The sequence below is a fragment of the Periplaneta americana genome, chromosome 9 (genome assembly GCF_040183065.1).
Source record: "Periplaneta americana isolate PAMFEO1 chromosome 9, P.americana_PAMFEO1_priV1, whole genome shotgun sequence".
Taxonomy (NCBI): Eukaryota; Metazoa; Arthropoda; class Insecta; order Blattodea; family Blattidae; genus Periplaneta; species Periplaneta americana.
In genome coordinates this window covers 58,751,734-58,764,282 of record NC_091125.1, presented here as the reverse complement: position 1 = coordinate 58,764,282, position 12,549 = coordinate 58,751,734, and the positions used below count along the sequence as shown (strand labels likewise).

The window sequence follows — 12,549 nt, the reverse complement described above, 5'->3', positions numbered from 1 at the left end:
TTATTCAATATATTTGCTGCTACCCTACATATCTGGAGGCTGTCTCCTCTTTCCATAACCTGAGGATACGTAATGCCGTGGTGATAGGGACCCACAATACATGAGAAGACAACTCTCTCAACCAAAAAACTTATGATCACTATGCTTTGGGACAGTGATGGGGTGATTTTTGTGAAAATACTGCCAAGGGGTGAGACCATCAATTCAGATGCATACATCAAGACAATGAAAACCCTCAAGAGGCACTTTCACTGCGTTTGTTCTCACAAGAATCGGGCAGAAATTTAACTCTGGTATAAGAGTGCACTCCCATGAAAACCTAGAAGCCATCACTACAGTAAATTGGGTTGCACGGTGCTGCTCCATCCGTCCTATAGTCAAGATCTGGTTCTCTTTCTAATTTTCATCTTTTTGAGCATTTAAAGATGTCATCTACAGTAGAAGATTTTAGGACAAGTGATACATGCAATGAGAATGTAGCTACTGGCTATATGAATGGGACATGCATTTGTTTTATGCTGGAGTAAGGCTGTGTAAGTTAAAAAATGTTACTGTATAAAAGTATTAAATTTAGATATAATTAAGACATCCGTTTATATTGTGAATAAATTTCATTATGTACCTTTTTTATCTTCTCAGGAAAAAATGTCGAGCATTTCTTTATGAGGAACCCTTGTGCATGAAAAATATAATTTAAGATACATTAATGGAGGACGAAATGGCATATTCGAATATATTAGGTAATTTCTGATGTATTGTTTGAAGTTTCACACCGAAGTTTGTAATTGTGCTGGAGAACACTCTTTACGTGAATTATTGTAAAATGCATATTGGTAAGATATAATATTATTAGTACTGTTTCATTGGTTATTGGTTGTCATGTAATATATATTCTATTTTAACATACAAGCACTTTACAAACTTAAAATTCTCCCATCACCACTTTACGTCTTGTGCAGTAGCAACGAGGAGATGGATGAGAAACCTCTACAAATCTGCATTGCAATGTCCTCAGATGGCGATATTGCCAGCAAATACTGGAAGGATCGACTGCTAATGGCTTTATTGCTAAATGCAGTGCATTAGACACCAACCAACCAACAATGTAGTGTCAAAGAAAGCACAACAGAACTAACCTTGGAGAAAAATTCTTGTTTTTATTGCATCTGTCACTTCAGAAAGTTTTTCTGCATGGTTTCGCTTCACACTGTGTATATAAATAAGAACACAAGAAGCAGATGAGACTTCTTCAATATTCGAGAGAGCAATATTATAAACTTAAAATATCGTAGTTCTGTTATCCATAAAGTGATTAGTTTACAAGGTAGCCTGTTTTATAATGAATATTGGAGGCTATTTATTTCTTTACAAGAAAATGTTAAACTGTACATATTCTTGTATTTGAGTAATATTTATTTTGTTTTTGTTTTTTGGTTTCGAATGTGGTTAGCAATTCATGCAAGAAGTCTATATTGCTAGTCGCAAAAATTCTGTTTTATTTTGCTTTTCTGTAGAGGTCCTGATTTGTATACAGTAGATGTTTATTGCTGTACGAACTATTCAAATATGATATATTCTAACTTATAACGATGGTCACTGGCATAGCTCAGTTGGCTAAGGCTCTTGCCTTCTGATCCAGAATTTTATTTTGCTTGGGCACAGGCCTGATTCCCGTTTGGGCTGATTACCTGGTTGGGTTTTTCCGAGGTTTTCCCCAAACATAAGGCAACTGTCAGGTAGTCTATGGCGAATCCTTGGCCTCATCTCGTAAAATATCATCTCGCTATCACCAATCCTATCAATGCCAAAGAACCTCGTAGCTGATACAGCAACATTAAATAACCAAGTAAAAAAAAATGAGTTTTGGAATAATATTCTGGTGAAATTCTACAGATAGTATCAGTATTGCTATTATTCTAATTACTCGTTTTCGTAGTAGGAATATACTGTTACTATCTGTAGAATTTCACCAGAATATTATTCCAAAACTCATTTTTTTTTATTTGGTTATTTAATGATGCTGTATCAAATACGAGATTATTTAGCATTGATGAGATTCATGATGGCGAGATGATAATTGGCGAGATGAGCCGAGGATTCGCCATAGATTACCTGACATTTGCCTTACAGTTGGAAAAAACCTCGGAAAAAACCCAACCAGGTAATCAGCCCAAGCGGGAATCGAGCCCAAGCGCAACTCTGGATCAGTAGGCAAGCACCTTAGCTGACAGAGTTACATCAGTGGCTTCCAAAACTCATTACCGAGTGGAAGTACACAAAAATATTGCTTTTAAGGTATTGATATTTACTATCTCTTGCCTAGATCTAATAGCAAAACATGCTGAATTTAGTTTGGGGCTAATAATTACTAAAAGGTCTCTTTATTACATTCCTGTTACTAACAACTAAGAATTGGCAAGTACTGATATCGGTACTTAATTACTATGACTACAAGAGTATTCTAAAATACATGCATACCGGTATTGGGTTATTACACCTAACCTTATTTATTTCATTAGGATTGGTGAGCAAGGTATTTCCAGCTGACCAACTTGTGTCAGAAGCTGTGAAACTTGGAGAGAAGATATCGTCACATTCTCAAATAATTGCTGCTCTATGCAAGGAATCAGTCAACACAGGTACCGGTATTCATCCAGTTTATAATAATGAATTAACTTAATACAGAAGGACTGACATGGAGATTAATCCAAATTTATAGACAGAGTTATAGTGATTCCTTGATTGCAAATTCCTTAAACGTCATGCATGTTATTTAAAATAACACAACTCAGCTCATAGTTACAGTACGGTATAAATATGAAAAGAAGAAATCTTGTTATGACCTTGATTTTAGAACTGGCACATGACTGCAAAATAAGCAAATATCTTTCAGGTAAATTTATAACCAAAAGTAGTTATCACTAAAATACCGAGAAGGGAGATAAATCCTCGCACATCCATGCTAATTGGGACCCCTAAACTCTGGGAAACTTAATCAGCAGATTGATAATTACTTTCAATATCCACAAGATTGCAATGGAAGCAGAGTGACGTTAGACACTAGTCTCTGTTCTATTCGTGATTGTACATACAGCCAGTACTCAGTGTAGTTTTGCGGATTTTGGATGCGTTATTACTGATTTGGTAGTAAAATTTCGTTAAATGTTAGGCTTCCAAATGTGGAGGCATATAAAAGGGTTCTTCTGGTTTCCTGATGTTTTAGTGACAATTATTACAAATCATAGTTTGCCCAACCAGTACCCTTCTGGATTTGGTTTTCTATTCATAAATTACTGTCTCTTCTACCAGTTCTAAAGGCTTGCACCATGGTCATTGAAACCTCCTGTGTGTTTAAATGTTATGTTTTATTTAACGACGCTCGCAACTGCAGAGGTTATATCAGCGTCGCTGGATGTGCCGGGATTTTGTCCCGCAGGAGTTCTTTTACATGCCAGTAAATCTACTGACATGAGCCTATCGCATTTAAGCACACTTAAATGCCATTGACCTGGCCCGGGATCGAACCCGCAACCTTGGGCATAGAAGGCCAGCGCTATACCAACTCGCCAACCAGGTCGACCATCTTGTGTGTCTATATATATATATCCTAACACTGATTTTCTTTAAGCCACAGAACCCATAATCGAATATAAATTCACAATTACAGTTCAGCATTAGCTTTTGATTTGTGATAGATTCTGTGGTAAGTGTAAGTAAAAAGTGTAGTGTAGTGGAGGTTTTTTATGCCATTCTCATTCTTCTATCGCCTCATTGTCAGTCGTATAAGTTTAAAGATTTCGTGGTTTATTAACTGCGTTTTCAGAATAATTTTGAAGAATAAAAACAAAAGCATATTCTCCATATCAATATCACGATGTACAAAATAATAGCTTTTACTTCTTCTTGCAGCTTATGAAACATCACTTCAGGAAGGACTTCACTTTGAACAGAGGACATTCCATGCTACATTTGCAACTGTAAGTTTTTTCTTTCCTCTTTTCAGTTTCAATAAAACATATGCCTTGAGAGATTTATTTAAAATTTGATTCTTCATTGTACTATATATACTTTTAACACTTACATAATCACTGATTAACTTTATAACTTCTTTACTGTGTTAACTTTTTAGGAAATTATCTGGCTGACTAGTTTCGAAGTGTTTGAAGAATAACATTTCGAAACTAGTCAACCAGATAATTTTCTAAAATGCTGTGAAGTTAATCAGTGATTATATACAAGTGTTAAAAGTGTATATAGAAGAATGAAGAATAAAGACGAAAGGAGGTGTTCGACAATGAAGAATGACACTTCGAAACTAGTCAGTCAGGTAATTTCCTAAAAAGTTAACCCAGTAAAGAAGTTGTAAAGTTAATCAGTGATTAAAATTTGATATGAAAATTAGTTGCCTCTGAGAAGTAATTTTTCGGAGAAATTAGCGTATGGGGATTTCAGGTCATTTTATTGTATTTTTGGTCCGGGAGAAACACTAGTCTTTTACGAAAATACTACTGTGTCTCACTGAAGTATAGTGCCTTAAATATTAAACTTCATCTCCACGAAAAATCCCTTATAAATTCGACGATTTTCATTTCCAAAATCTGAACTTCCTGTGCTCTAGTTTAGCCCATTTTTCTTTCCTTCCTACATTATAAATTAATACAACATGACATAAGTTCTAAAATGAGATGAACGATTAATAGATGATTTAAGTGTAATGAAAAGATAGAAGTTAAGAAACAAGAAAATAATATATCAGATTAGAAGATTATTAAACAAATGTTCTTTAATTTTATATCTGTGAACGAAAATAATAATTTGTTTTCTCAAATAGTTTAAAATACCGCTACTTATTTCGTTAATTGAAAAACTAGAGTGAACTATGGATTTTCCAGGAAATCGTACTTATCATTGCCACTATAGGAATATGGTTCATTGATCACATGAGCGGTGCCGGCAGCAAGAATCATGCTTGAGAGAATAGTCATATTCCATTATGCATGGCATTATTTACTGTAATTTCTCTCTTACACAGCATAGGTTGGTACACTGACATAATTATCATTGTAGGCAGCTCATGCATACTTCTTTACGAGTAAGAGCAACACATCAAAGCTATGAATCACTTTATTTAACATTTTTCATGGTTCATTATAACGTGTGAAATTAATGCAGATGATGCTTAGAGGATAAATCTTTACAACGATTTCAGGGGAAACAATACCACTTCACTTTGTTCAGAAAGTGGCCTCAATGAGATTTGAATCTGGATTTCCAGAATATAAAGCCAACATCCTAGCCATTTGCTGTACTGATATCTGTTTACTCTGTTTACTTAAGTATTCATAATATTTATATATAGTGAAGTCATTAACGACGTAGACGGATGGGTGTACCACACTATTATGCACTGCAACCCAAAATGTACGATACTTACAATTGAGGCCTCTAGAGAGTCATAACTCACAATATCCAAAAAATTACTTACTCTTTAATCATTCATAAACTTATATAAAACAAACGATTTTACTTAAAACGGTCATTAATATTTATAGAATTATAATAAATGGTATACAGAGAGTTATTTCCGATCTCTAGAAACGATTTTTGAATGACGTCATGTGCGTCAGGAGCCACACCACAGTTGAACTATGGCGAAAGGTGACAGACCAGTAGTGAGTGATTTCATAGTCAGAGTGCATGGTGTCTCACAGTAGCAATGCCAAAGAAAATCGAATCTTTTTGGGAGGGATACATTACGACCCTTTCCGATGCCAAAGTATAGTTAAGTGAAAATAATAGAATCCTGCAAAAAACGTGGTTTTGTTATTTCGAAGAAAGACATCTTCTGTGTACTTAATAAGACTGATAAAGCTCGGATGGGATTAATTTGTATCATCTTGGGGGTGCGGCTTGTGGTGAGGTGTGAATTTGCTTGCTTTTTCCCCTCTGAAATTAATCTCATCCGAGCTTTGCCAGTCTCATTAAGTACATAGAAGATGCCTTTCTTGGAAACAATGAAACCACGTTTTCTGCAAGCTCCTATGATTTTCACGTAACTTTACTCGGCATTGGAAAGGGTCGTAATTTACCCCTCCCAAAAAGGCTCGATTTTCTTGGGCATTGCTGCTGTGAGACACCGTGCACTCTGACTATGAGATCATTCACTTTTGGTCTGTCACCTCTCGCCACAGTTCAGCTGTCTTGTGACTTCTGATGCACAAGATGTCATTCAAAGTCATTTCCAGAGATCAGAAACAACCCTCTGTATTTAAAATAATTCTGTCAAATGGGAATTAGTGAGATGTAAGTTTTTGCTCAATTGCCAAAAAATGAATCGCTGAAATATCGCTGAAGTTTTTGGATATTGTGGCTAGTCTATATGATTGTGTGAAAAACATTAGTTCACATGAAGTACCTATGCTACAGTAGTACTGACTAAATCCATAATGTTTACATTTGAACAGTGTTCAGATATTCAATGTAACTTAAGGTATAGTCATATGCCGCTACTTTTGCTGCATAACTTTTCTACTTCAGCTGCAAAAGTTGCGTGTCATGTTCAGACACAAACCAAAAGTAAGGTGCAGTGCGCTAAGATACTTTTCGTGCTGTGCAACTCGAAAGCTGCAAAAGTTACTAGCTTATTCACAGAACAGGTACTACTTTTGCAGCTACAGTTAAGTTGTAGTTTTGCACCTCTTTGTTGATACTTAAACCCATTTTGTGATAACCAATAGTGCATTCTTGTAAACAATGTTGGCAATTTTCCTATTTGAAAATACTTTATGGGAAGTTAAAAAATAAATTGTATCATCATCACAATCACCATCACCACCACCACCACCACCACCATCACCACCACCACCACGAATTTCACTTATGAATAAGTTAGATGAAAGAAACAAAAGTTCTTCGGCACTCACTGAAACTGAATTACAAATACAGTATACCAAATTTCAAATTCTCTTGTAAACATGTCCTCAGATTTATGAAAGTTGATGTTAATTATTCAGTAAATGCAAATCAAGCTGTAATAAGCCTATATTGCGTGTAGAAGAAGGTTATTTCTTTCTCCAAAATAGTGTAGACTTTGGTAATGTTCGGTTTCTTCATCTTCGTCTTCTTCACTGCTATCAATCCATCTCATTTATCGTACAAGTCTTCGATTGTAAACCCTAGAGACAGCAAATAAAACGAAGGTTAAGAACTAGAAGATAAACGGCTATAACATAAGATACTACTTTAATACAGGACTCCCTCTCCTAGATACTATATCCTCCACAGCAGTAGAAAAGATGCTCTGCAGTTTAACGACTTGTGATGTTATTATAACGTGTGAAATTAATGCAAAAATATTTGTTTCTTGTAGGAAGATCAGAAAGAGGGCATGACTGCATTTATTGAGAAGCGTCCACCAAATTTTTCCAACAACTGAAAAGTTGGATTAATTTTTATAAAGAACTTTAAATTTTGATACGGGTAAGTAAGAAGAATGGGGCCAGGTTCATTAATTATACATTTCATATTAGTTTTAATATGGTACTAAAACTGGAAAATTTTACAAATCACATTTTAGTACATGACTGTATTTGTATTTTGTGTTTCTTGTTTTTTATTGCATATTTCAGCGATTGTAGGCTACTGTAAGTACCTATAATTTAATCTGTTTCATAAACTTACTGTAGTTGGGGGGGGGGGGAGAATACGCATAGTTTATTACCTATTTGAAGGAATGTGAGAAGTAAAGTGTACTGGAACATTGAAAGTAGTAAATTGTAATATTACGACATGTTTATCTTTTGGTTTTAATACCATGTGCCATGAATACATATCACATTTTTAATATAAACCGACCTGATTAACCAGAAATAAGATAATGATAATAGTACATTGATATGAGCAGAGTAGGCTATTTAAAATACGTATTTTCGATACTTTTATATTTTATGTAAAAAATACGTTTTGGAACATATATTTTGTATGTGTATCGAAAATACATATTGGGAATATTATGTATCTTTCTAAAATATAAACGTAAAATCATTCCTATTATAGATTATGAGACCCACAAAGTAGCAGAAGGTTACCAGTAAGGCTTTAATGACAGCATGGATATCAATCTTATATGCCCGCCACCTTTACCCAGAAATATCCCTTGTACTCATTTATGTTAGAGGCTGAGTAAACAGCAGGGCCATAGTGTGGCTGGAAGATTTAGATCAATGGAGAACATCTATGACCCCATTAGAAATCGAACCCGCGACGTTCCGACTTGCAGAGTCACACGTTAACTGCTATGCTACTGCGCATCCCATTCTAAAATATAGGAAAAACAAAAAAGTATATTGTAATCGGCGATTTCCAATAGTTTGTTCTGCTTTAACTGCAGTCTGCATCAAAAATGAGTTGCTGAACTGTTCGGCAGCCATGTTTCCAGACATACAATGCAGAGTGTTAGTCGGTAAGCCATATAACCTAATGATAATCCATTCCTGTTTTACATCACAGCAGCAGAGTTGGCAACAAAAATAGAAAAAAAAAAACATCCAAATGTACAGTCCCTGATATGAACAGGTGACATGGTTGTGGGATCAAACAATGTTGAACACCTGCAAGCAGCATTTAACACACTGCTAATTAGGGCTAAAGTCAATGGATCATATGAATAAAACTGAAGGATTTCCTTCGAAGCAAGTCCATGATTAACGAAACGAAAGAGAAAAAATCATTTTCAGGAAAGAGGGAAAAATAAGACAGACATAATCAAATATGGAGGTAAAGGTCTGTAAACAAGAAACCATTACAAGTGTACCCAAATGTCTGAGACTAACTTTATAAATACGTGTCACAGTATTCCACACACTACCAAATAACGTAATAAAGACAATATATACTATAAGATAACTAAGATTTGCTATCAATGGACAGTGTATTCTTTAAAGAGAAGCAAGTGTGCAAAGAATGAAAATAAATCGCATTTCACTTCATCACCTACCTTGCCTTTATCGTGACCTTATTCCAATCACAAAAGAGGAAAAAATCGATCTGATGTCAATATCAAATTTTCTTCTACCTAGATATAGGCTAGTTACTCTGAATTCTGCATAGACCAAGAACGGAATAAAGAAGAAAAGTGGATTCATGCCTATGTTGTAAAATATTTTATGCTTAAAAACACGTAAAATATGGTAATATGTGATTCGTTATAAATAATTTATATTACACATCTGTTAGTAGGCCTATATATTGATTATTATTATTTTGATTGACTACTATTAAAATTTAATATACTATAATGTGACTACCATAAGATATTTCCCAGGAAATCTGGACTATACCTAAGTTTGATGTTTTATAGCGTTCTTCTTCTGGACTGACTTGCTTTTTTCTACTGTACGTGTTAAAAAGATTTGTCATTTGGATGGTAAATTAACTTCTTATGCATAAATGCTGTTAGTACTTAGAATGTATTGATATGGTTAAGATATCTCCTTTCGTCCCTTGGGCATGTCCATGTGTATCTTCTCTTTATGTTGTTGGAATAATGTATTTCCAACAATCAATGCAGTTCTTTTACAGAAATTCATCAAATATTCTCCTCTATCATTTCTTTTTCCTAATCCGTATTTTCCAACTGTCCTTCTCCTACAACTGCGTTCCAGTTGCCCATTAGGATTACACATGATCCCTTCTTCTCCTTCTGAACTATCTCTTCTATCTTGTCATAGCTTTCTTCCATTACCTCGTCTGCTAATCCACTACGTGACATATAAACTTGCACTAGCACTAAGTCCATTTTCTTCCCTTGTAGTCTGACCATTATCATTCGTCATATACATAACGCACTAATATCACTTTATCTTTCACACGTGGTCCCAGTAATACACCAACACCATGACTTCCTTTGCACTCACCATTTGAATAAAACAACCTAAATTCATCATTCACCAAGTCACCACAATTTTCCCACCTCACGTCTGATATTCCCATCACATCCACTTTGTTTCTTCTCATTTCTTCTTTCAAGTTTTCCAACTTACCTGCTTGCAGAAGAGTCCTTACATTCCACATTCCAATCCTCAATCTTCTTTTCTTCTCTCTGTTGGGTTGCTTCATAATGTGTCCTTCCCCAGCATCCCCCTTCCAGATATCCAAATGGGGGTATAGTTTACATACAGAATCTTTTACCGTGGAAAGACTCAACATGCCATGTTTGCAGTTTTTCTTGGGAAAGATAAATGCAGTAGCTTCCCGTTGCTTTCTGCACACCACTCTCTCTTTCGCATCTTAAAAAGATCCCAGGGGGCCCCAACGAGGAGGTGAGGAGAGTGGATTTGACTAGTTAGGCCCTCCGGACTTCACCGAAATTCACCACCAAGGGTTAAATATCAGTTATGTGAGGGTTTTTGACTCGATCAGAGACCAGGAAATCCCAATTATTAGTCTTTATATGTATATAAAATGGATATATAAATTATAAATATTTTAACTTTCTTGTTGAGCTGCATTTTTAACATGAGCAGAAGTATTTCATGGTGATTTAATTGCCACTTCTTTCCACATTTCTCCTTTGAAAATAATAGTACAGGGTCCGGCAGAAGAACGGGCAATTTTAGGCAGCGTATATCTCCATATTTTAATTTATACTTCGTTTTTGTTTTCAATTTCCATTTTCCAATTTCATACACAGAACCATTAATTCAGCAATTGAAATAATTGGAAATAGGAAAAACAAAATTTCAATGTTTTCTATATACATTTTCTTGTTCTTAATTCCAAATTAAGGAAAAGGAATTCCACACAGTTGAGGAGCGATAAACCGCGAATAATCTTTTGCCAGTACAATGTCATTTAGTCATCATGTGAAGGTGGAGCAGTGCACAATGTGCATTTGCAATTAAAATCTTTTACAGGAATGACGACAGTTCTGAGACTACTAGGCATGAATTTCATCATTTTAATTTATGGTGCCATGATCCCATCTCATCTGTTCATGTGACTTACAATTTCATTCATACAAAATTCAGGCAGTAGGGCTACATCAATTAAATCTTCGTGATATTCTCAACCAAGGGCTTTTGTGAGGAGATTTTAAATCGTATGGATGAAGTTGAAGACTTCAGTAACACTTTGTGGATGTCTGATGAAGCACATTTCCACCTCAGTGATAGTCACTTAAAGGACGCCTTTTCAAGAAATAAATGGCAGACTGTGTACTTTATGATCTCATATATGTCATTTTGAAAAAATAAATTAAATTCTTGAGGCAATTACCAACTATTTATAGTCACCCGTTCCTCTGCCGAATCCTGTATAAGGCCAATCTGTTGATCTAATTCTTAATGAAAGTGAATGAATTATTAAATCTACTATCTTAAAAAAAACATATAACCAATACCAGGGTTCAATTCTCTTGTTACATTTCACTTAACTGAATTTTTAAATGATAAAAAATATTAAACTCTTTTATCCCAAATAAAAATGTAAAATTTACAGCTCAGTTTTTTTGTAACTTAATATTATGTAACAAATGGAAAGAAATCCATACTTGATTTTATTTTGAAATATCGAGGGAAAAAAGATCTGTAATAAAATCCGCTGCCTCCACATAATTCTTGTATGCATGAACCAGTGCTGTCACTATTAATTCTTACTTAAAAATTTTTTAAGAAATATAAAACCGAAAACACGTAGTACAACTTATCTCTTTTCCACAGTCCACTGCTGTGGAGTAAAGGTTAGCACATCTGACCATGGAAGAAGCAGACCCAGGTTCAAATCCTGGTTGGGGTTTTTTCCGGGATTTTCCCTCAACAAATTGAACCAGAATTGCTGGGTAACTTTTGGCGTTGGACCTAGGACTCATTTCGCAATCATAATTCACATATCATCGCCATCATCATCATCCATACCATAGCCCAGCAGCATGCTGTCCTTGTACAAGAGTGTGGCCGTTCGACTATCCAATTATTTACAGAATAGGAATGGTAAACACAAGAAGCCTCAGGCTGCAATATAAGCTTTTGCATCCCTCCTCTGTACAAGGGTAAAAGAAATCTCTTTTTGACAGTACTGACAGGAAATTATCTTATCATCTGTATCGTGAAACCTTCGTCTCCACCAATCTACTTGTTCATTAAGGTAGTCTACTTCGTGAACTCATTTCTTTTGGCATTATAGAAGTTGCTAAGACCAAATGGACCCAATCACTAAACAGACTGAATGTGACAATGCACTTCGAGTAAAATAAAAAAGCCACCAATCTAATGCCATTGCATGTTTAACTCTATACATTATTGGAGAGTCTGTTTCGTTACCAGTGTGCACACCAGCAAGAATGTTGCCTTAATAATATGAGTAGAATGCTAGAGATAACAACAAGAGTCGTTAATAAAACAATTTTAACTTTGAACACTATAATGAACGGAAAATTCTAAATGATGAAGTAATTACGTAAAATATAACATTTTTCAAAGTAGGTGGTACCTATTCCTAAAATAGGCTACTAGCTCTAATCTGGGCATTTCTAGGCACTTCTGAAGGACCTAT

At 35.1% G+C, this 12,549-nt stretch overlaps 1 protein-coding gene across 3 annotated transcripts in view; it reads left to right on the top strand.

Annotated features, from left to right (window-relative positions):
- Nucleotides 1–12,549, top strand: part of LOC138705962 (probable enoyl-CoA hydratase, mitochondrial) — a 36,429-nt gene that overhangs the window by 23,484 nt on the left and 396 nt on the right. For 2 of the 3 annotated variants that reach the window (XM_069834778.1, XM_069834776.1), the window contains 3 exons: nt 2,520–2,639; nt 3,910–3,977; nt 7,370–7,479. In XM_069834778.1, coding sequence (XP_069690879.1) covers nt 2,520–2,639; nt 3,910–3,977; nt 7,370–7,435 — 254 coding nt within the window. In that variant the 3' untranslated portion in view covers nt 7,436–7,479. The remainder of the gene's footprint in view (nt 1–2,519; nt 2,640–3,909; nt 3,978–7,369; nt 7,480–12,549) is intronic. The other variant, XM_069834777.1, reaches the window with a different exon arrangement.